Here is a 24,568-nt window from a genome sequence, read left to right as displayed (position 1 = left end):
GACACCTTGGTCTGTAGTTGTGAAAAAGGGTTATATGGTGGTCTTAATGGGGAAGTATTTTTTGCAAAGAAATCACTTCTCCGCTACAGCTTTTCTATTTTGTTTCTGTTTTGTCATGAACAAGCTAAACAATTTCCTGCCAGCAACTTGGGCTTTAGGATACTTCCAGAGCTCTCTTTGGGAAAAGATGAACTACAGCCACAAATAAAAAGAAAGTGTGAATGGTGTCTTGATGATAGATAGATAGATAGATAGATAGATAGATAGATAGATAGATAGATAGAGCTGTTTTAATTTTCAGGTATTGTTAAGCCAAACTGTGCGAATAAGATGAACATTTGTGCGAATAAGATGAACATTAAAACCTCTCTTTAATAGACCTAAGCCTTTGAAGAAATTATGATGTCCATTAAAATGTACTGATTATAATGTGGTAAGTTATGAGAAGAGATTTTTTCTTTTTACCAAAAAATAAAAAGTAATTTTAAAAATGGCTCAGCCAAAAAATGATGAATATTATTTACTGTAGAAGAGGACTGAGGGGTAGCCAATTACTAGACTGTTCTATAGAATTGGGCTCAAAATCTTGAACAGCGGATGCATGAGTCACATTTCAGTAGTTAGTTCCAACTTATTGTCACTACCATGAAAATGGGCCATAATAAATGAGACAAAAATATCTTATGTGCCTTGCAGCGTCAGTCATCATAAATTGCCATCCTTTGCCTCCGCTCTGCCCAAGCTTTACTCCAAATGCAGTTCCTGATAAAAGATCATCATTTAATGCTGGAATCAGCAGGGAGCTGGGAGTGAAGGCTGTTTTCAGCCCATCACGTAGTGATATGTGTCCTTGATTGCTCAGGTGTGGGCTGGGTGATATTCGTGGTACGTGGGATCAGGAGGCTGGAGAGAAGTGGAGTTCTGTGCTGGAACATGGGAACTCAGCAGCACTGTGAGGGATCCGATGTCGGAAGCTGGTAGGAAAGGCTGGAGCTCTCATTTGCCTGTGATGCCCACCTCTTGCTCCCCAACACAGGCAGTTGTCACATAGTCAAAGTTGTCCACGCAAATGGTTCTGGGAGGCTGATGCTACCCTGTGCCTCACTCTGCACTTCCTTTACACCAGAAACGTGGAACAGCTGAAGTTACGGGAACTGTAAGCTATGGTAGGACTTACACACTTTAGAAAGAAAATATTTCTCACATGAAGAATGGCTACCAAACTAATCACATTCAAAAGCAAATGAAATCATAACTCTTTGAATTCAGGTGCATAACATACCAGGATCCTGGATCACTACTGATCAAATTTGTTTTCTCTAAGGCAAGAAGTTTGTAGAATGAAAATGTGTATATTAGATACAGAGTTAAAAGCCAATCCACATTACAAGTTGGACTCTTCCCACTATAAAGTTCCGCCTTTGAGATTATATGTGTCTCAAGGGCCTCATGAAGTAAGTACCTATCTTAAATCAAGTTGCTCACTCTTGGTTCAGTAGAGTGGCTCATGATTGCCAGCCTACCACAGTAAGTGTCAAGATCCTTAACAACTGCTAGACAGCTCTCTGCTCTTTAGATTCATGAAGATTGGGCTGATCCTCACAGAAACATGAGTTTGATTGCTTCCAGGCTGCACCTGTCCGGGCTTGGAGGGCACTTTTCTCAGGCTGGGATGTATTACCCCCATGTCCTCCTGGACTCTTGGAGCTTCAGTCAGCCACTTGGCAGTATGTCCATACATGATGCTATGCTCATTGCTCTCCTTGCACACAGGCGTAGTTTGAGAGAGTCTGCAGTGGTGGTAAGACACATGCCCTCAGGATTCAAGCCTTTTGTCTTCAACCGTTATCACATATGTTGCCCCAAATTTCTATTACCTAAGCCAGGAACCTTCTCTGATATCTTTGGAGGGACAGAGACCCAGTGTGTTGAATTTCCCTGTCTGTGTACCAGACATGCAACAGCTTCAGACTAGATAGGCTAGGGGATCCTTTTGTTCATCAAGGTTCAACTTATTCAAATAGTGATAGCTGACAGTACCATGGTATATTATGCAGATGTGAAGGGTGACACATCACCCTCTTGCATTGGTTAGGGATGTCAATCATTTGGTGGAACTTACTTTACTTATTGGCAAATTATTGAGTGGGATTTTGAATGCTTAAGTCAGATATGTCACAAGCAGGAAATCTGAGATGATTTCTCAGTGCTATTTTTAAAAATGTTTTCCTCTGTTCTGGAGCCAGTCAGACATGAGGCCACCTTTTCCAGTTTTCTGACGACACAGATAGATCTGGCAGGATGCAGATGAGTTAGTTGTAATGGCCCCATTCCATCTGAGAGGCAGCTTTCATTCAAGACTGGCTCAGCTAACAATGCAGTCACCCCCCCATCTGCTTCTTTGTGTTTTGTCATTGCTTTCTGCCCTGGGAATAACTTTTGGGATTGGTAAAGCACTACCATTAAACCCTGGTAAGAAACAGTCCACCAAGAAGCAGCGCTTATTCTCTTGAAGTTCTTAGACTGATATTCCCTGTAGTGTGAGACAAAATACTATTCTGTGTTTTAAAACTTTTTCCTTTTTTTTTTTTTTTTTTCTTTTTTACATGTTTACTTATGTGTCTTGTACACTTAAGAAAATTCATTCAGTTCCATAAAGGGATACTCAACAGTAATCTCTATGCTTTTCTGTGGAAAGCTTTTCTGTCACATGTCACCATGAGTTTTACCAAAGTCTCGATGAGAGAGTTGGTTTTGTTTGTTCATTTTGTCTTGACTTAGTGATCGTTTTCCATAATGGGATGTTAATTTGGTGCTGTTTTTCCTCACACTATGGCTCTTTGAGCCTATGGTCACCAGTTCTTTTCACCTTTTGATGAAGATAGTGTTTTGGTAGCTGTGTGCTCTGCCGGAAGTGTGAAAGAAGATTCAAGCCCATGTGGCTGAAGCAGAATAAAGTTCTGTGCTTCCTCTCTTTTCAAGATTCTCCTCAGAATTAATCTCAGATTCCTACATAATTTGTCAGAAAATCAGCCTGCTGGTGTTTCATCCAAACCCTCATATTTCTAGAACTGGAAAACCTCTGTATGTACCTCCAGGATGCTGAATATGCTTTTTTTTTTTTTTTTTTTTAATATTTATAAAGACTGTTTAGGAGGGTTTTTTGCTGCTTTGGTGCAATAACTGTCACTGTGCTGAGTGTCATAGTGAACAGCAGGCTGCGAGACAATGGAGGAAGGGGTAAACACCAGGTGTGATCCTCAGTGTCCACAGTGGAATCACAAAGGAGTATTTCCACTCCAGAAATAAAAATGGAAGTTTTCTTTGCACCTTAGTGTTCACAGTTCACAGTTCACAGTATGTTTGGGATTGGAAGGGACCTCAAAAGATCATCTAGTCCAATCCCCCTGCTGGAGCAGGAACACCTAGATGAGGTCGCACAGGAACATGTCCAGGCGGGTTTTGAATGTCTCCAGAGAAGGAGACTCCACCACTTCCCTGGGCAGCCTGTTCCAGTGCTCTGTCACCCTTACTGAGAAGAAGTTTTTTCTCAAATTTAAGTGGAACCTCTTGTGTTCCAGCTTGATCCCATTACCCCTTGTCCTATCATTGTTTGCCACCGAGAAGAGCCTGGCTCCATCCCCATGGCACTCACCCTTTATATATTTATAAACATTAATAAGGTCCCCCCTTAGTCTCCTCTTCTCCAAACTAAAGAGACCCAGCTCCCTCAGCCTTTCCTCATAAGGGAGATGCTCCACTCCCTTAATCATCTTGGTTGCCCTACGCTGGACCCTCTTCAGCAGTTCCCTGTCCTTCTGGAACTGAGGGGCCCAGAACTGGACACAATATTCCAGATGTGGTCTCACCAGGGTGGAGTAGAGGGGAAGGAGGACCTCTCTCGATCTACTAACCACCCCCCTTCTAATACACCCCAGGATGCCATTGGCCTTCCTGGCCACAAGGGCACAGTGCTGGCTCATGGTCATCCTGTTGTCCACCAGGACCCCCAGGTCCCTTTCCCCTACACTGCTCTCTAATATGTAATCTCCCAACCTATACTGGAACCTGGGGTTGTTCCTGCCCAGGTGCAGGACTCTACACTTGCCCTTGTTAAATTTCATTAGGTTATTCCCCGCCCAACTCTCCAGCCTGTCCAGGTCCTGCTGGATGGCAGCACAGCCCTCCGGCGTGTCAGCCACTCCTCCCAGCTTGGTGTCATCAGCAAACTTGCTGATAGTACACTCAATTCCCTCGTCCAAATCGTTAATGAATATATTGAATAATACTGGCCCCAGCACTGACCCCTGAGGCACTCCACTAGATACTGGCCTCCAACTACACTCCGCACCATTGACTACCACTCTCTGGCTTCTCTCCCTAAGCCAGTTTGCAACCCACCTCACTACTCTATTGTCTAGACCACACCTCCTCAACTTAGCTGTGAGGATGCTGTGGGAGACTGTGTCAAAGGCTTTACTGAAGTCAAGGTAGACAACATCCACCGCTCTGCCATCATCCATCCACCTTGTTACATTCTCATAAAGTGAAAGTGGTGCTTTGGCTACATGCTTGAGACAGCATTTGCAGTAGCTGTTGTACAGTCTGATCTCACCCTGAGCACTACGTTTGTTCTTCAAGTAACTTCTTTGGGCTGCGATTAAGAGAGATGAGTGTTTGCAGTAATTCCAGAGAACGTTCACTCAAATATCCCATCAAAGGAAAAGAAGGACTACTTGCTTTTAACTGGAGATTGGGATGTGTTGTCTACATGCATATTTTTGTCTTCTCATCTACTTCTACTTCTGAACTCTTTGTGTTAGAAGTCTGAGATGGGCAAATGGGAGAGGATGTGCTTCACTCCTTCCACACTATGTTCAACCAACAAGCGGAGTAGACAGTCAGGAGTCCACCTTACCCTCCTGGTGAGGAGCCATTTCCTAATGTCCAATCTGAACTTCACCTGACACAGCTTCCTTCCATTTCCTCCTGTCCTGTCACTGGTCACCAGAGATCAGCACCTCCCCCTCTGCTGTCCACTTGAGGAAGGTGTAGACTGTGGTGAGGTTGCTCCTCAGCCTTCTCTTCTCCACGCTGAACAAACCAAGTGACCTCAGCTGTTCCTTGTAAGTCTTGTCCTTGAGGATTTTCACCATCTCGGTTGTCCTCCTCTGGCCACACTTTAATAGTTCAATGTTAAAACTGAAAAAAAAAGTTAAAACTGAACGCAAATGAGAAGAACTACTTGTGATGTTGCCCACAGTATTTCTTTTGCTTGGTTTTGTTATCAAAAGCTAACAGGTGTTTTTGGGAAGCACATATAAAAGTACTCAAATAGTAAAATCTAAGTTTTCAAATTTGTCTTGAACAAATAAAGCACAAGTTTATTTAGCTTCTGAGGTATTCGTGGGTTTTTAGCACTGGCATTTATGCTTTTATGTATGAAGCACAGAAATCACTAAAAATGTTCAACCATTTTTCTCAAGTTCATGTAGCATTAATTGGTTTTTATATTTTTGTGTGTTTGTTGCCATCCTGAACACCCTAAAAGGTTGGAGTTTTTTCAAATTCATATTTTAATTCCTTGGTTTCTTAAAACCAGTGCTTGATTACAGGTTTTCTCAGAGTGAGCACTGCTTGATTGTCTCACAGGTTTTATGTTCTCCATGACTAGGAATTTGCTTGCATTTTTTTTCTTTTATTATTCTCCACAGAGCCTTATCATTAGTTTGTCCACTTTCATTCTGCTTGTAACAAAAAATCATTCATTTAAGTTTTTAAACTTAGTCACTTTCATATTTTTTATTTGAAAGAATACCTTTTTTTGGAGAAAAATAATTACCACTCATCTTTTGTTCTGCTTGTGTTGGTGGTTGGAAAAGTGATAAATAAAATACAAAGTATTTTGTACCAAGGAGATGACAGTTCTTTATGGATCCCAATAAGAAAGGCACAAATACCTGCAAGGCAGGTAGCTATTCATTAATAGCCCAGAAAATCTGACAGCAAATTATTGAATCTGACATCCCTTCTGATGCTGGCAGCCCTGAGGAGATACGGCTGGACTTCTGGTCAGGGACAGCACATAATGTAAGATCCCATCCACGGCGAGGTTCACCAGCTCTGAGATCACTCGTGTTTCTTCCAGGGTCTTGCTAAGTACAGCTTCATCAGGCACTGACAGCAATCAAGCCTGGAGTGCGGGTGATACAGTCTCTTATTCTTCTCTCGTTAGTAAAGCCACAGTCCTAGAACAGCTGTGTCTAATATTTCACATGGATGAGACAATGCACTGTATGTATGCTTATGTTTAAATATACATTGACTACATGTACGTTGACTAATTTTGTATTGACTACGCATACGTTGATTAATTATACTATTGATTAGATATGCCTTGCTTAAGAAGCAGTCACATAGTATCCATGATACAGAGACGTACACCTGGGTGAGTGGTCATGTGGATCACTAACTCTTCACAGAATAAGCATCCACCGCTGGCTACTACAGCAGATAAACAAATCATTATTGGTAAAGTTGGTTCTGCAATTGCAAACATTTTGGTTCAAATTACTGCCTGTTTTCTGATTCCTTATGGATCAAGAAGTATTGCTCTTCTAAGCACAGATCATTGAACTGAAGTAGAAATTCCTTTATAGTTCTGAGGTGCATCCTGCTGGTAGGCCCTGACATTCTTCCCCTCCCACCTGGCCACTGCTGTCATCCTCCGGTGTGTGGAAGAGCCCTGTTGCGAGCAGCTGTGCTATATTGTCAGATTATATGAAGTGTAAATCATAATTCTTACTTGTTTAGACCTTTTTTTGAGATGCTGACAAAGCTGGATAATGCTGTGGAGAGAGAACAGCAAAAACTTCTTCCACCAAGATGTCTGTGGCCAGTGAGGGATACTTGTTTCCTGTTTTGTTTGTGACTGAAAAGTGAGACTTTGTGAAAGAGCATTAGAATCGGATTTCTGAGAAGTAATTTCAGAATTCTAGCTTCATCATTATGACTTTTTTGTTGTTGTTGTTAAACTTGTGAAGACCTTATCTAGACTGAATGACAATTAGACTTCCTCTGTAGTTAAAATACGTTACAGTGCTAACTCTTTATTGATATCCGTTCCAAGAATCTTTCTTTATGGGCATTTTTAATTAAAATTCACATAATTAATCATGTTATTTCAGCAGGAATTTGCAATTTGCAGCACAAGAAGCACTGCAAAGGGCTATATGATAGCAGTGGTGTTTGGCTGCTTAAACGGAGATGCTGAGCTGTATGGTGTCTCTATACCACCAGCAATCACAGCATTAGGAAGGCAGGGCTGTAACCAGGGGAATTACTTTTTCCAAAATCAGCTTCCACATGCAGTGTAAGATTGGAGGAAATGTAAAGAGGCCTTTAATGTAAGCGGTAAAATCAGTTCAGACAACTGGAGGTATTTCCCTGACCCTGGGCTCTCAGTCTCCGGTGGTCCTCACCTAGTTGTCCTCAGCCATGAGCTTGGCCTTTGTAGATTTGCCCAGCTATAGGCAGCTCTCCTGGCAGATGGAGGAACTCCTCCTAACCAAGGGCATGGGATGCAGGTGCTGGTCAAATGGCTGGAACCAGTGCAGCAGAAAATCAAGGAGAGGTGAAGAGATGGCCCGGCTGTGCCCAGAACTGGAGGCTGCTCGTTCTGCAGTCGTCCCCAACATTTGTGGTCACCAGTTCTGCTTGCCAGTGCTCAGTGGTATCTGAGCATGCTAATTTTAGAGCTGCTGCTCTAGCTTGTGGGTTAAGAGGAGTTAAAGATGAAAGATCCTTCGTTTAATGAAATTAATGTCTTATGCCAGTAAATTTGGATGGCTTGATTTTTCCTCCTCTCAACAAAACTGAGACACTTTCTTCCAGTTCACATTTGTAATAGTGACATACAATGTATTGTCTTCTTGCAGGTTTATATCTAGGTGTCCTGTCTGATAATTTATGTCAGTTTTTGTCTAGAACAAAGCCACTAGGAGAAATCCATGAGATGTTGTTAAGTATCAGGGATATGAATGTGAAGCTTTGCCCTCTATCCCTCTTTTAGCATAAATAACGTTATTATGTATGTGTCCTAGAAGCTAGCCCTTACACCCCAGATGGGTTTGCCCCTGTCTGAGTGAAGGAGTAAGATTCTGATGGGTGTTGGGGTGTTTTTGGGGTTTTGAGTAGCTGGTGTCATGAATACACTGTATTTATAATATTTTTTGAAGGCCAAAGGAGGAGAATTGTCCTGAAGTCGCCTTTAGTCTCATAACTTCAGGAGTCTCCAGTTGTCTCTTTTTGTCAAAAATGCCTCACACATGCAGCTGACAGGGGTGCTTCATCTCTTCCTGTCCAACTGGGTACGATGATCTGTCGCAGTCACTTCTAGACAGAATTACTGTAACTTTCCATACTTAGAAATCGTGATATTAAGGTTTCATTAAGTTCTTAGCCCCTTAGTAGCAGCAGCTGCTGATAAAACACTATCTGGCTCCTTTGTAGGCTAATAAGTTGAGAATAATCAGTTTTCAGCATCTCTATATTTAAAGTAGGCTGCCTTGGAGTGCCTTCTGCTAACTAACCACAACTTCCCTCGAAAGTTACGTGCCACAGGAAGGATGAAACTGCTAAGTCTAGCTTATTAAAGGGAGGAACATAGCTCTCTTTGTGCATGGTATAAGATAATGTATACTTTTCTAGAGGGGATAGGATAACCACAAATGTTGCTGCCTTCAGAACAGGTGCAAAACTTGCTTTTTTAGTTTAGCACTTTGCACAACATCTGTCATAACTGAGGAAAAGAAAAGAGGAAGAGGAGAAACTCGTATTTTGCACTGAGGGAAAATGAATATAGCTTTTTGGAAAGAAATCTAGGCCATGTCTTGACCTCTATTTTAGGAGGATGCTAAAGACAGCATTTTGATAAGGGCTTAAGTAGAGGACAGTGATAGAAGATTTTAAAGTTACATAATTTGCTAGTTTTACTGCGAGGCCATTGAGTTTCATATTTCTTTCTTCTCTAGCTTAAAGATTTGACCAAATTTGTTAGTCATAGAAGGATGCAGGTTGAAAGGAGCCTCTGGAGAATGTGTTGTCCAGTGCTGGTAGTGGCAATTTAATCAGGGCTGTGTCCAGTCAAGTGCTGAGTATCTCTAAGGACAAAGATTTCCCAACCTTTCTGTGCAACCTTTCACAAAGTCTGACTAACCTCATGGTGAAAGAAGGCTTCCTAATGTTTAATTGTTCCTTGCTGCATCTTGTGCCCATTACTGTGTGTTGCCATCTTTTCTGTACTCCTTCCTAGTAGGCAGTTGAAGGCAGTGATAACATCCCCTCTCAGTCTTGCCTGAGCTCTCACCCTCTCCTCGAGGAGCATGTGCTGCAGCATCTTCATTGTTTTTGGTGGCCTTCTGCTGGACTTGTTCCAGTATGTTGGTATCTTTCTTGTACTGGGAAGCCCAAAACTGGGTACAGGACTCCAGGTATGATCTCACAGTACTGAATGGAGGGGAAAGATTGTTTCCCTCAGTGTTCTTTCTAACATGGTCCTGTGTATGTTTGGCTGTGAGGTCACACTACTGACTCCTCTTGGACTTGTCCACCAGAGCCCAGACCTTTTTTTGGCAAGCTTCTTTCAAACCAGGCAATGCCCAGCCTACCCGGTTCTGTGGGGTTATTCTGTCTCAGGTGAAGGGCTTTGCATTTGATTTTGCTGAACTTCACGAGGTGCCTGTGAGCCCATTTTTCTAGCCCATTGAGGTCCTGTTCTTCTTTATTTAAGGCGTCTGAGCAAGTTTGTCCAAACTTGGCAGCTATGGGGCAAGATCCCCATTTTGAGACTTTCCTGTATGCTACTGTGGTAGGAAAAGCAGACCAGTGCGCTGTGAATCCCCCACGTATAGAGATACCGTATTATTTTCTGTCACCCAGCTCAAACACAGTTGGATTTCCATTCTTCCTTTGCACTTACCTTCTTCCCTGCCCCTCTAATTTGGATGAAGTGGTGAACGGCTTCGATTTGACTGTTCATAGGAGAAGAGAGCAGATGGCTTGAAGGAAGAGGACTTGATATAGGTCTGTTAAATCACGAGTAGTATGGACAGAGTAAATAGGGAGTGACTGTGTTCACTCCTTTCTAGTACAAGAACCCCAACACTTCAAATGAAACTAACAGGTGTCACAAGAAAACGGCTCCACACACCATGGGTGTTAGTTAGGCTGTGGACCTTCTTGTGGCAAGATGCTGCAGGCACAGACATTTTCAGTTCAAAAAGGGACCAAACAGGCTGATAGAAGAAAAATTGACTGAGGACTGCCATGTACAAGATGAGACATCTGCCTCAGAATTCTGAAGTTAGACATTGCAGAAAGCCAAGAGAATATTCAGAGGGGGGAAAAAAAATGAGGAAATATGTCTGAGCATTTCCTACCATAGCCTTAGTCTGCAGCTTAGCCAAGAACGTATTAGGAAATATTTCACTCAGATGAATTTGATGTTTTTCTAGTGATTCTTGGTGTCCATTGACCTTGTCTGTGTTGAGCCAGCACAGTGGGATGCTGCTAAGACACAAACCTTAGTTTGTTTGTCTTGGGTTCTTCCCCTGCTCTGTACCACAGACATGGAAATAGGAGAGGCAGAGAATGTTGCTGCTTTTCAGTTCCTCCAAAACTGGTCGTGTAATGTGAAGCTTTTCTTCTCCTTCTCTTTCGCCCTCTATTTTTCTTATGTTGCAGGTTGTCTCATCATTTTCTTGGAGTCTTTTCATTCCTTGCTTACCTGAAAGCTTTTGAATTTCAGAACAATGTTAATCCTTAATGTAACATCTGTTAAAACAAAAAAAATCTCAGTTTTTTTCTTTATGCTAGTGGGCTTGCTGGTTTAAGAGGACTCATTAACCATCTTCAGGAATTGCGTTATTTGTGGTAGCATGTTTGCCATTTCAGACAGTCACTATTACTGTCTTTTACTGTCTTTTGCTTGGAGATGATCATGTTGCTGACGAGTTCCTCATCTGCAGAGCTTTCAGGGTCAGAGTCAGGCAGCAATACCTTGAGGAATACCTGTCTTCTTCTGCTGGGACTCTAAGCCACAGGAGATTGTGTTCTCTATCTCCACACTTCCAATGAGGCTTCAACACCTTCAGGCTCAAGGTGGCTGAGGAAACCCATCTGAGTCCTTAGTTTTGCATTCTCAGTGAAACAAAAGGTGAACACAAGCCATGTTCTTTTGCTGGAAAAGTGCATCTGTTGGGGATTTTTCACATGATGCACCTTCACTTGGTCATGTGTTCTACAACAGGTGTCTATACAGCTTTCTTTTCGGGACTTAAACAGAGACAGCCAAAATATACCATTTGACCCCCTACCATGATTTTTATTTCTATGCACCCTTGTCACATTCCCTACCAGATAAGATTTGAGAGAAATGTCAGCAGTGGACACTTAGTCTCGTTGGAGTCCTCTTAGGAACTGCTCTAGACCTATCCTCCAAAGTGTAGAATTAAAAGATAATCTATCGTTTTGTCATGAGATGCTAACTGGACTTCACCCTCCAAATAGAGACACAATTTCTCTAAAGAACTTAAGTCAGATCTTCATGATGAGCAAGCCATTTCAACCAGCTGCTACTTATCTGTTGTTTTATTTAATTGTGAAAAGGGTGAATGAGCTCCTGGTCTGTATGACCATTTCCCAGCCTTTTATGTAGAAGGAGGCCTTTCCTAGAATGTATCTCATTTTCTTTTGCAAAGCTTATACTGTTTTGGCCACATGTTGCATGGTGTGGTGTGCTCATGTCTTTTAAGACAGACACATTTGTTATACTGTAAATTTGTTGTATAGGTACTAGAGAGAGTTCAGAGAAGGGTAACAAAGCTGGAATAGGGTCTGGAGCACAAGTCTGATGAGGAGCAGCTGAGGGAACTGGGGCTGTTTAGCCTCGAGAAAAGGAGGCTGAGGGGAGACCTTATCACCCTCTACAACTACCTGAAAGGAGGTTGTAGCATGGAGGAGGTTGGTCTCTTCTCCCAAATAACAAGTGATAGGACAAGAAGAAATGACCTCAAGTTGCTCCAGGGAAGGTTGAGATTGGATATTAGGAAAATTTCTTCACAGAAGGGGTTGTGAAGCATTGGAACAGGCTGCCCAGGGAAGTGGTTGAGTCACCATTCCTGGAGGTGTTTAAAAGACGTGTAGATGAGGTTCTTAGGGACACGGTTTAGGTTGAGTTAGGTTATGGTTGGAATTGATGGTCTTAAGGGTCTTTTCCAGCCAAAATGATTCTATAATTCTGTATACTCAGTGTCAGAGGGGAAAAGAGATACCAGGTGTGGCTTAACCCACTTTATTTGTGTCTGTGCAGCATGTAGGAGGAGAGGGACCTGAGGTGTACCACTGCAGGTAACTGCTATCATAAAAATTCTCCAAAAGACAGCACTGGGGGAAGAGTACCAGCAGGATGAATGGATAAGAGTATCTTGAAGAAAATCAGTTGTTGGTGAACACCTGCATATTTTCAATATTACTGCTCTCCTTTGCTCCCATGCAGCAGCTTGTTACTGTGTCTCTGGTGCTTCTTACCAGGCCCACAGCACAGCTGGGAGAAGAAGCAGGACAGATGTTCTCTAAACTTCAATGCAGTGTCCCCCTCCAACTGAAACCACCATCACAATGACTTCTGGCAGTTTCAGATAAGCAGAGAGAGAAGAGGCTCCTCTGATACGAGTGTGCATGGGCAGTGAGTTCACGCTGACAAGGAGTGAGGGGAAGCAGCGGCATCAGCTGCTGCAGCTATAAATTGTCACTGTGTGTCTGTGCCTTTAGAACTCTTGTCAGGAAGCTGAGCTTATCTTAGCTTTTAAAGGTTTTTAATTTATTGGTTTCTTCAACATTTGAGAAACATCACAATAAGGAGTAAAAAAAAAATAGCTTTTCTCAAACCCGTATCTAACTGGACCAACAGGCTCATTAGAGCAAATGCAGTATTTTGATGTGAAGTTAGCTGTTTGAGAATGTTGATGTGATTTAAAAACAAAGTCTAAATTTTAAAAGAATAGAAATGTTAATGTGAGAAAACAGGGATAGAGAAAGATTTTTCTAATACAGATCCTCAGTTTGTTTCCACTTAAAAGACAGTAGATATCTGCATTATGTGGTGCTGTAATATATATATTTGAGTTGTATTTTACAGACAAATATCAAAAAGAATTTTTGCCTTTAAGGTTTTATAATTGCAGTTAGATGAAACACATATCAAAATTAAAAAAAATACAATAGTAGAATAAAATGAGCTTGTACTGGTGTGATATTAATAATACATATATTTTATTTCTACAGTTTCTAGGTATTCATGAGTGGTCTGTCCGTGGTTTTATCAAGTTACTTGTTTACTCCAATGGGGCAAATTCTTAAATAATATTTTAAAATAGTTTATTAAAAAGCCAACAAGAACAGAACTGCTATAGCATAGAGATTTAAGTAGAACTTTTGTTAAAAATTAGTTTTCTTACTCTGTTTTCCTGTAGCTGCATAGTGTCTTTTGTATTAGAAACTCAATTTTGACAGTCTTAAGTGGTATGAAAAACAGGGTATTTTGCATTTTCTTTCCCATAAGAAAGTAATCGTGAATTTAATGTTTCCGTACTGCTGTTCAGATATGACCCTTCTATGTTTGTAGGTAGGTGGAGGTCAAAACGTGAGGAAGGAAGGCATTGCAAAGATGACAAATGTAACTACGTTTGTTTGACTTCAGTACAACCTCAATGCCAGAGATATACAGCTGCAATGAATAACGTTTATTCTGACATCTGGCATAGCTTTTACCAGTAATTATCAGGCACTCCTTAATCTTCCTTTTCCATCACAGCCTCATGGTGCAATTACCAAGTTGTGTTGGCAGGTGAAGGCGTATTAACAAGATAGAAGACAAAAGACAGCGGGGCTGGGAATAAAGTAGGGAAGGAAACAGACACACGACGGAAGGGCACGACAGCAGGAACCCAGGGCTTGCATCCTGGAAACTCAACCAGCATTGAGCTGATTCCAGCAGGATGTGTTTAAGTCATCTGGCGTCTTTGCTGGCCCAGTTTTGGTGTGCCCAAAAGGATCCCAGATACGTTGCATGAAGGCGTGATGGGAAAGGTTGTTCTTTCCCAGCTGATCCCACTGTTCTCATTTATTAGTCTCTTGGGTAAACAGTTAACAAGAGGTGGCCATCTCACACCAGCGGAATTAACCCATTAAATTACTTTTTTGGTGACGTCAACTGTGAACTCTTATTCCTGTTTCTAAAACGTTTGTCTTGTGTTCATGTCTGACTTCTGAGAACCTGTATCACTGCTTTTTTAACTGAAATGGTACAGTTTTCATATTACAGTCTCCAACTTATTTTTTGTGTTTATAAATAATTTATATACAACTAGATTAGAGACTTTTTACAATACACACTAGAAAGAAAAGTTCTCCTTTAGGAAAACGAGTAAAGAGATAATACACTTGGCAAAGGTGAGTGATTTAACATGTGGGAGATACTCAGTGTTGGGGAGAACGAAACAGTTCGTTAACTTTTCGCCTGTTACATTTGGCAATGTTATTTATGTAACTTGGACAATAAGACAATTCATGCTCCAAATACTGTAAAATGCAGTTTCACCTACAAAGGTCTATAAGCACTTGTGATAGTCAAACGTGCACAGAAGTTGTCCATTTTATCTCAAAGTTTGATTCCTTTGCTTGTATGACTTGGCTAACAAAGCCATGGCTGTTGTTGGAGCTCAGCGAGAGGTCCTGCAATTTTCAGATGTTCTAGTTTTAGTCAGTCTGAACTGTAAGCTATTTTTGTTTAATCCTTTCTCAGACACCCAGTTAAAATGTGAATCAAGTCTTTGCTTGAGTTAATAACATCCAGGCATACGCATGTGCAATATGGAATTTGAACCTTCACAGTGGTGCGTCTTTCCTGGAAAAAAATAATGAGATCAGTCAAAATGATACAGCTAGGAAATTATAATGCTGATTTTTCCTGCTGCCCTGTGACAATTCTGTTTCAATGCAACATCTGTCTTTGATTTCCTGACATCCTGAGGAACAGAATCTTACTTAAGCTGCTGTACAGGGAGCACTCAGAGTTTTTACTGTGGACCATGGATTTTTAAGCTTGCTCCACTGCGGCGTACCACAGACTTTATTTTTCAGGTAGCTTTCCATTGGAAGATTTTGCCAGTACCGTCATCTGCGTTTCTCCCACGTCACGTGAGCTTTCTTCGTGATGTGACCTGACAGCGCTTGAAATTGATACACTCACTTGTCGTCTCAGTATTTTCATTACAGTTCTCTTGTATCCTTTGCATGCAAAGAAATAGATGAAGGGATCTAGGCAGCAGTTAAAATTCATCAGAAACACGGTAAAATGGAGTGACTTCTGGAAAATTTTGGTTTCAGTGCACGAGGGCTCATTCTGAAGCTTCCTAATCATGTGTTGTATGATTGCAACATGATAAGGGGTAAAGCAGATGATGAACACTATAATTACAAATATGATTGTATTGATGGCTTTTTTGTTTATCCCTGATTTTTCAGTCAGTGGATTTTCCTTAGCTGTTTGAAAAAGTTTGCAGCTAATTTGTGAGTAACAAAATAATATAATCCCCAGGGGAATGAGGTACCCTACTAAACAGGCAGCAAGAAGTATAAATGGTAGATGTGGTATTTTTTCAAAGTTTGGATATTCCATACACGTAGTCCTTTCTCCTTCTTCCTGTGACATGGGTTGTATGAGCAATGGGAAAGTCTGACTAAATACAAGAAACCAGATGAAGACACAAATGCCTTTGGCGTACTTAACCCTTCGGATCTTGTATCGGAAGGGGTGGACAACAGCAAAAAACCTGTCGATGCTCAGGCATGTCATGAAGTTTACACCTGCGTAGGTGTTGATGTAGAACAAGAGCGCGGTTATTCGACATAAAGCTTCTCCGAAGGGCCAGTGGAATCCCAAGGCATAGTAGATTATCCTCGTCGGCAGGGCAATGCAGAACAGGAGGTCGGAGAAGACGAGGTTTGTTGAATAGAGGGTAGTGGAGTTGATTTTCTTTCTGTTTTTAAAAATGACGGTGAGTGCAATGGTGTTTCCAAGCACCCCAAGAATTAAGATGGAGCTGTAGAAGACAGGCAGGAGGATCTGTGCTGTGTCTTTGTGCTCATATAAGTCACAGGTGGAAGTATTTGCCTGAGAGGCTGTGAAAGTGTCCATGTCTGTAACCACTGTTGTTGCAGGAAGCTCAGTAGACCTAACATGAAAAAAAAAAAAGGGAACATTTTGTAATAAAAGTAGATAAGCTTCTCCGGCATAACAACGGCCAACCTCTGTTGCAAAAAGCAAGATTGTGAAAAACTGAAATGAAACTTCATTATGGTGAAATAATTTTCAATCTCCTTCCAAAAACAAACAAACAAAAAGACGGCCCTTTTTGGCCTTTCTGTTTTGATCCCAGTTCCTTCTCTCCTGAAAGATATCAGACAGGGGGCAAAATAACAAACCAAGGATGTAATGTATTTGGAAAGTGAAGTTTATAGATGGTCAGGAGGTGAGAGACCATTTAAAGCAATCTGAGGGGAAAAAGGAGTCTGAAGAAACCACATGATAAAGTATCATATGCGGTCCCCAAGGGTCAGGCAAGCAGATGTGTTTCAGTTAATTTTTAGGGAGTTTTTTTTCCAAACAATTCATGTTGTAATGGTTAAACTTGCTTTGAGAAACTAATTTTCTTCAGCATTCTTATCATATTGGCATTACAGTAATTCAGCTTGTTTATTACTAGTTTTAAGAATTGGCTTTTGGAATCTATTTCAAATATTGTTACATACATAAATTCTTAAGATTGCTACTTTAGTCACTCTTTAGTGGTGCTGCAAAAGAGAGATAAACCAGCTGAAATATTTCACACGTTGTCAATTTAGTAGATTTGAGAAATTGTTTGACCTGCACAGTCAGAAGTAGCATGGAAGAGCTGCAAAGTGGAGGGGATTGGGGGACCTAACATGTAAAAAATGATCCACCAGAATTTGAGAAATGGAACGGACTGTTGATATTGCTTCCAGTGCAAAAGGTTTCTTAGGTGTGTTGTTACCTGGCAGTTGTGTAGTGGAAGCATAAATGTCAGAAAGGATCCGGCATCTGATGTTAGTCCTTGAGCAGCTCTTCTGCAGAGTGGTGCGTCTTAGAGGCAACATTTATGGATTAAAACAGCAGGCAAATGAGGGTTACTTCTGCTCTAATGCAAAATACTCTATGGAGATAAAAGCTGTTGTAACCTGAGTTTTAAGTCTTAACTGGTCCCTTTATTTAAAATATCTAGGTTATTTGTGAGGATCTGCCTTTCAACACACAATATTTACAAACAACTGGTAGCCTGTTGTACCTTAAAGAATTCTTTCTGGAAAATACCTCTGAAGGGTTTTAAGCTACACATTTCAGAAAGTGTTGATTCTCCTTTTCTTAACTTGTGAAAGCATTAAAAGGTTAGGATCTTCTTTCATGTTTTGAGGAGATTGTCCTACTTACTTCAGGTTCTTCACAATTAATGTGACCTGCAACTTGTACTGTATTATAAGCCAGTCTGATCAGATTTCTGGCCAAGTTAGCAGGGATGCATAAGGTTCTTTGTTAACAGTAAACCTGCGGATAATGGATTATATGTATTAAAATACATAAATGAATTATATTATATATGTTTAAGGAAGAAATTTAGCATCCAGATAGTATATTAAGTCTACATTTTCTGTGTTGCACAGGCAGTGGAAAAGACAGGTGAGTGATTTCCAACTGATGGATGAAAAATGTTCTTATTCTTAGATACCCATGAAGTATGTACCATGTGTCAGGAGGTGGAGATACTGCATTCAGGGTTGGAAATCAAATCTGAAGTGGGAGTTTTGTGGTTTGAGGAAGGGAATTAAACTGGTAAAATAGCAACTCCAGCTGTAGTGCACATTTAAGAATGTCTGAAATTTTATATTGGTTAATTCCACATTGGCCACAGTATCTTGGCGTTAGTGTGTTTGATGATTGATTAGTACAGTCATTATTACCCTGAGGATAGTTCTGGTAGACTTTCCTCCTGTTTCATCTTTTCCCTTATAGAAGTGTGTAGGATGGCTCTTGTTTTACGTAAGTATAACAGATTGCTTTTTGCAAAAAATGGTGTGGGCTTGTGTAGGCACCTGGATAAAAGTCAGTGAGGTATTTTGTTTTGTTATTTAAATGCTTCTGCTTACTTGTTCACACTCCCAGGATGATATCTATCCCCTACTCATGTCTTCCTTAAAATTTAGCTAAAATAATTTCTTAACTGTATGTGAAGAAGAATAATCTGAGATTTATGGTAAACAGGTCTGTTGCAGTAACTAGATACAGCATACTAACTGCATAATTTTATTTTCACTGAATAGTTGTAATAGTTTTGGTTCATAAATAACATGCATAGTTGTCATGTCCATTCATTTATTTTTCTATTAATGTTTGTAAATTGTAGAATATCTGTTATACAAACACGTTTAACTACAGTTTAGGAAAAATTCAGTGAAATGCTATTTTTTCTACATTGAGAGTAGAATTTTATAAAATGCATGTTACCTAATTTTGTGCCATGAAGTCGGATCCTTAATGAATTAAATTAATCCAGAGCCTGTTGTTGCTCAAAATAGGATGCTCACCCTCGCATAAAACCATGGCTATATTGACAGGGAGTCCTAGCTGAGAGGGTTTGTGCCTACCCACAGTGTTAGCATGGACATACACGCGGTGCAGGTCCATAGCAGGACGAACTGGCCACAGAGGGATGAGAAGAAAGCTGGAGGACCACAACTCATGGGTCTCCAGGGCAGTGTGCACGTCAGCTAAGCTGTGCTCCTTGACAGAGGATGGCAGCAGACTGATGGGAGTCAGTCCTGGGGAGGGAAAGTGCTCTTTTTGATCCTCTTATCCCCAAAATATTCTGGCTGTTAATGTAGGGAGCACATTTTATAATACTCTGAGTGAGCATTAGTATTTTCTCTATATGTGGGTGTGTATGGGCATGTTTTTGAGCAGTCACCATAGTGTCTAGGTGCTGTATTACTTGAATATATTTGACAAAAAAATAAACGGAGGTACTGTATCTGGTTTGGGGCCCAAACAGATGATAAAGTTGCTACCATGTGACAACTTAATGCGCATCACCTGAGCTATAGTAACTTCTTTGTACATCTGAGCTCTTGTTGTTGTTGGATGAACGCCATTTGCCTCAGCGGGTATTTCACCTTTTCTTATCAATCTAGAACAGAACCGCATTTTAAAAAATACTTTCTCCCTAAAACGTGTCTAGACTATTAAGTAAGACAAGACTTTTGTTGGGTTTTTTTGTTTGTTTTATCCTATTCCTTGTGTCAGGTTGTAATGTCTGTGAAAAAAACAACAGCAGACCAATTTTGCATACTTCTTGTGTGTTTTGCATTCTTGGAGCAAAAATGGATGATGTTACTGTTTTACTGCTGCAAACCTTACACTAGCTGGACTTGATTCCTACTGATTTTAATGATCTGTGTGTCTGAATACCTTATGAGAAGGTGGCCAGTTACTGTCCTGAATCCAGATGTACCACTGGAGCTAACCTCCAGAATCACTACCAAAATGTTCGCTCTTCTAGGTTGTTGGATTAAATACCCCTCCCCATCAGCCTTCCGAGTTCATTATTTATACTATTTTGAAGTGTATACTTGAAAAAAGCCAAAAATATTAATTTACCTTACCAAGTTAATAGTTTTAGAAAACATTGCCAGTTTTTTTTGGCATAGAGGTACATGCAGAATTTTAGGCATAAAGTAAAATTGCTGTCTTCATAATAAGTATGGTAAAGGTTGTTCAGGTTTTTGTTTTCTGAGTCTGCAGACACACAATAGTCAGTGACCCAGAACACTTACTTATTTAATGTGACCTGCTGTATGACCCAGGTTATATTATTATTTTAGTTATTTGTGTATTAATTCCACCAACTTTTCATTTAAAGGAAATTTTCCAAAGTGCTGTTTGGTCTTGATTTGGAGAACTGAAGAGAAAGTGAATTAGCCATTTGTACTGTAGTTTTTGGTCAATCAACCTCCATATTAAAAAACATGGATGTCTCACATTTTTTTCTTGAGCCTTTCCCCTTTATACAATCTCATGGTTTTAGCAATTCAAAGCAAATTTCTCACCACAAGGCAACATAGTCTCGTGATGTCTGTTCTAAGCCCAGCTTAGTCCCACACAGGAGATGGGGCTGCAGATGCTTCTTGGCACTGGTGTGAGTGAGCATGCTCACCACTACGTCCCTGCTTTTTCTGCTCAGTTCATGAGGTATCTGAGATAAAATTGTGTAGCATCACACTGGGAGCTTGTGAAGTTAGTTCACTGTGATGCCAGAGCCCTCCTCAGATTCACTGTGTCCCAGGATATCTCCACTCTAGGGGCATAGTCATTGCTCTCTGCTTCCACCTGGCAGGACCTTACTCCTGGGAGAGTTTTAAATTAATTGTAATATTATGCCCAGGCTTGCAAGCAGTGCAGGTTGTTCTTTATTGTTCCCTCACTTGCTATTTTTAAGTCTCAGCGTTGTATTTGTTTTCTGACTACCAATGGTGGAAAAAAAAAAGGTTTTCTTTAGTCAATTACTTTATGAGATTTGTTAGCTCACCAAGCTTTTCCTCTGTTCTCTGCACTTTCTTGGTATTTGATAGCCATGGCATCCACTCAGGGAAAAAAATTACAGTACCATGTCAAGCTGCTTACAAAATCTGGCATATCTGAAATCTGTGTAGGTGCCTTTCTAAGCCAATTTTGTAATCTCATCAAGGCAGGAAAATAAGCTGTTTTAGGAGACTGGTTTTCTGCGGAAGCATTTGGCTGGCATTATTCGTTTGTTTTACATTTATACTGCAGTATGCAAGAGCCCAGCTCAGAGCAGAGTCCCTGCTGCAAAAGGTGTTTGATGAACAGATCAGTGGCTCCAGTCTGGATGTGCTACATAATCCAAAGCCCTGGTTCATAGAGATATTCATGTATGACAAGCTTTATATGTAGTATAGTAGTGTTACATACATCTATTAACAAGCATAGACTTAAGCTGTGAGCCAGCAATTGCAGTGTTGCAAACTTTGATTACATGGGTTTGGATTCTGTGCAAGCAGCGATACAAAGCTCTCTCTGTGCTAATGAGTTTTCTTCTTGTCCTCATCTCCTGATTTTGCTGAAGGAGCACCATCTGTGTTTTCAGCAGAACAGGGAACATGCAGAAGGCTTCAACTGTGTATTGTAATCCTATGTGTGATTTGTCTGTCTTCATAATTTTCATTCTTTGGAGATGAATCCCCGGTCCATCTGTCCAGTAGCTAATTTAAGAGGGATGCTAATTAAATTCTTGGAAAGGCACGGCAGATCATTAGAAAGATCTCTCCTGACTCAATACATAATATGGTTTAGTCACTTTGAGATGGACAATATTTCTTTAACAAACAGTATTGGGGAATAATGTTGTTTATGTATGCATAAGGAACATAAGTGATTGTAAAAGAATGTTTGGGAAAGAGACTTCTCTTGCCCTGCAATGCCTGACCTGCGGATTTACTGAGCTTACAGTCCTCTATAGGTATAAGCTGTGTATGTCCTACAGAGTTTAAAAACAGTAGAAGATAGGAAATATGCAGTGTGGTGCTTGTGCAGGCTTATTTTTTTCCTTAATCTCTGAAATAAATTGTTTTCTGTTGGCCATCATATTCACTGTTTGAATTTCTAATTTACCATACAAGTAATCTTCATTGTAGTGTTTTCTCTGTTTGAGAAAAAAAGCTTGATTCCACTAAGCTATGTCTGTTAAAACATATGCTTTCTAAGTTGCATAGTAGAACGCTTTGTTAATATACAAAGAATGTATAGCTAATCTACATATATCTACGTGTATGTATTGGCAGCTTGGGAACTACACGTGGTTTAACAAAAGCTGAGGCAAGAGACAGGCGTGTCTTGAAGCTTCCTGTTTCTTTCTAATACTTTAACACCCATACACTTTTAGTGCTTTACCTTAATTTACCTTTTTTCAAAAGCCACTGAGTTTTGTGTCCTAAATTACAATGAGTGGGGCTGATGATCTGAAAACTGAATCCTCAGGCTGTAACCCACAGTTAATTTTAGTGAGAGAGTTTCTAGGCAAGTGCTTTTATTCTTCCTTGGTAGAGACCCAAATTTGTTGGAGCACTAAATTTGTACGCCACACTTCAGAGAACCCAAAGTGTGCATTTCGTGAAGTAAATTCTCTTGCTGATGGCTATGAAGAATTACAATTTTCTTTAAGGGCTTAACAGAATTTGCAGATGCACACACTGTAGGATCTTTATGGTCCTGCTTTTATCTATTGCTGTGTACTTTGCAAAGTTGTGTGACAGTTATACTTGGCGCCCAAAACTAGCAGAAGCTGCAGTCAGTGAAATGGAAATAAAGAAGTTGAGTTGAAATGCTGCATAACTAAAGAAAAAGTGGAAGTCATTTGAAGAGTACATGTCTTGCTCTTATCTGTTGGATCTCTGTTTCCAAATGTGATCTGTCCTATGAAGAGTGTGAGAACAATCTGACATAAATCATCCCTGCCAAAGATGCGTGTTAATGTGAAGAGCCGTGCTGGTGGTGAGATGATTAACTTCCCTTCAGGTTCCTTGCCTTAGTATTCTAAATGTAAAAAGGAGAGAGCCTAAAATATAGCAAATAAACAAAAGAAAAACCTGAGCCACTGACAATGACATTCTTGCTAGCAATAGAAAAAACTGTCAAATAAGAGTTTGTATCTTACTGATACGAAAAAATGCACACCTTTTGTATTACTATTTTTTTTTCTGGGCGATATGGAACCTGTACAGTCTTGAATTTTAGGGATTGCAACATCATAACTTTACCTTAATTTATTATTTGTTACATGTATACAGCCTTTCAAGCAGAAAGATAGGAGATTTGAGCTCTTAAAGACTAATTGACAGGTAATTTTTCAGTCCACTTATCTCTCTTCAAGAGGAGCCATGAGAACATTAGACAGAACTCTTGTATTCTGTGCTCAAAGGCATGCATACCGTAAGCTAAATGACAGGTGAGTTCTCATCTGTTAAACAACCTATATTTTTTGCCAGTATAATATGAAAAATAGATCTTTTTGAATTGGGAAGATGGATAAAAATCATATCATGTGTAATACTTTTTTAGCTTTGTGGTATTGAGATCAATAATTGGGAGAAAGATACTTGGTGATTGTGATTGAGAAAAAGAATTCCTTCTAAAAACTTTGACGGAAATACGTGTCAGAAGGTAAAGGAGGATTTAGCTCATAAAACTTTGAATTCTTAAAATATTCTCTTGCAATATTTAGATGTGAAGAGAGTGACCGAGGAGCTTTTGAGCTGTTAATGAGGGCTGTTCCATAGACAAGGAGACAAGGAGCGTATGTGATGCAGCAAGCTCTGCATTCACAACTATAGCACAGATTCATTTTAAGGCTCTCTCCTACTATTAAGAGTATTCTGTGAGGTTCAGTGAATGGCTTAAGAGCTGCAGTGCTCCACTTACTACTTGTCCAGTAGTTATTTCTGCATTAGTATAGTTCTAGTTACTATTACTAAAAAAATTGTCTAAGCTAATGCAGTATCAAACATTTCCCTGTGATTGTCAAAGGCTGTATTATAAGAAAAGTCTTGAAATAACTTGTTGATGCTGTGGGTCAACAAATCCTTTAAATAAAAATTAAGTGGCAGAATATTAATATATCAGCATAAAATACCACAGACTTGTCTTCCACGAGCCTTGTCTTTTCCACCCAAAGATTATTTATCCTTCCTGCCGCATGAAAATATTCAGTATAATGCAGAAGATAAATAATCTTTCTGGAATTGTTCTCTGTTGCAGTGAAAAGAAAAAGTTAATGCTTTCTGTACTTACATATCTGTGGCTTCTTGGATCCTCTGAGCAGTTAAGGGCATTAGCAGGATGGCTTGACTGCGAAAGTTTACTCTTGCACATTGTTTTCAAGAGTGATTACGTGAGTCTTTTGTGGGAGGGGTAGATTTTTTTCAAGTGCTTAAAAAAAAACCCCTTGTTGTATGCTGGTCTTGATTTGCTGCCTACTGTTTTATAGGATGTGAAAGCATCTATTTTTAATCCCTTTACAATTAGTCAGTTCAAGGAGAGTAATCAGAAACTACCCTCCCATCTCCCCTCTGAAGTTATGCATTACTGACTTTCATAGAAGGGACTTTACCCAGAGGTTTACTTGACTAATTGTTGACCGACTAAAATTCCTGAGTTTAAACTTTGTTTATATGCCATTTGCATTGTAAAATAGCTTAAATTTAGTTCACAGCAAAGAGCTGTGTGGTCAGTACGTTCTTTAGAACTGCTTCTTACCGATCAGATCTGACACAGCACAAGAAAACCTCAGAACTGAGCATACTGAGGTGCTGTGTAAAAACAGGCATCTCGACAGCCCGTGTACATTCCCAGCACTGTTTAGCG

General features: G+C 40.2%; 2 protein-coding genes across 5 annotated transcripts in view; one reads left to right on the top strand and one right to left on the bottom strand.

Annotated features, from left to right (window-relative positions):
- The window catches only part of UBAC2 (UBA domain containing 2), a 104,340-nt gene that overhangs the window by 31,258 nt on the left and 48,514 nt on the right, over positions 1-24,568 (top strand). The gene's annotated exons all lie outside the window — the stretch shown is intronic.
- Positions 12,872-24,104, bottom strand: LOC309435259 (G-protein coupled receptor 183-like). 4 transcript variants are annotated; one of them, XM_082043311.1, is made up of 3 exons: positions 23,996-24,023; positions 17,136-17,224; positions 12,872-16,295 (listed from the first exon to the last, which is right to left on the bottom strand). In XM_082043311.1, the coding sequence occupies exon 3, from the start codon at positions 16,256-16,258 to the stop codon at positions 15,191-15,193; it is 1,068 nt and encodes a 355-aa protein (XP_081899437.1). In that variant the 5' UTR covers positions 16,259-16,295; positions 17,136-17,224; positions 23,996-24,023; the 3' UTR covers positions 12,872-15,190. The 4 variants fall into 4 exon arrangements, with proteins under 4 accessions (XP_081899437.1, XP_081899438.1, XP_081899436.1 ...); XM_082043312.1 differs by lacking the exon at positions 23,996-24,023 and adding an exon at positions 19,226-19,624; XM_082043310.1 differs by lacking the exon at positions 17,136-17,224 and having other exon boundaries at positions 23,996-24,104.

This window comes from Streptopelia decaocto (assembly GCF_964273445.1).
Source record: "Streptopelia decaocto genome assembly, chromosome: 1".
In the NCBI taxonomy this organism is placed as follows: Eukaryota; Metazoa; Chordata; class Aves; order Columbiformes; family Columbidae; genus Streptopelia; species Streptopelia decaocto.
The sequence above is the reverse complement of the archived record's forward strand: the minus strand, read 5'-3'. Positions and strand labels throughout refer to the sequence as shown.

What these genes read in the sequence shown, in the direction of transcription:
- LOC309435259 (XM_082043310.1), bottom strand. Translation starts at nt 24,036, where the DNA reads ATGCCCTTAACTGCTCAGAGGATCCAAGAAGCCACAGATAT. An exon ending in ATCCAAGAAGCCACAGATAT is followed by an intron (nt 16,296 to 23,995) that starts GTAAGTACAGAA and finishes TTTTCATGTTAG; the next exon opens with GTCTACTGAGCTTCCTGCAA.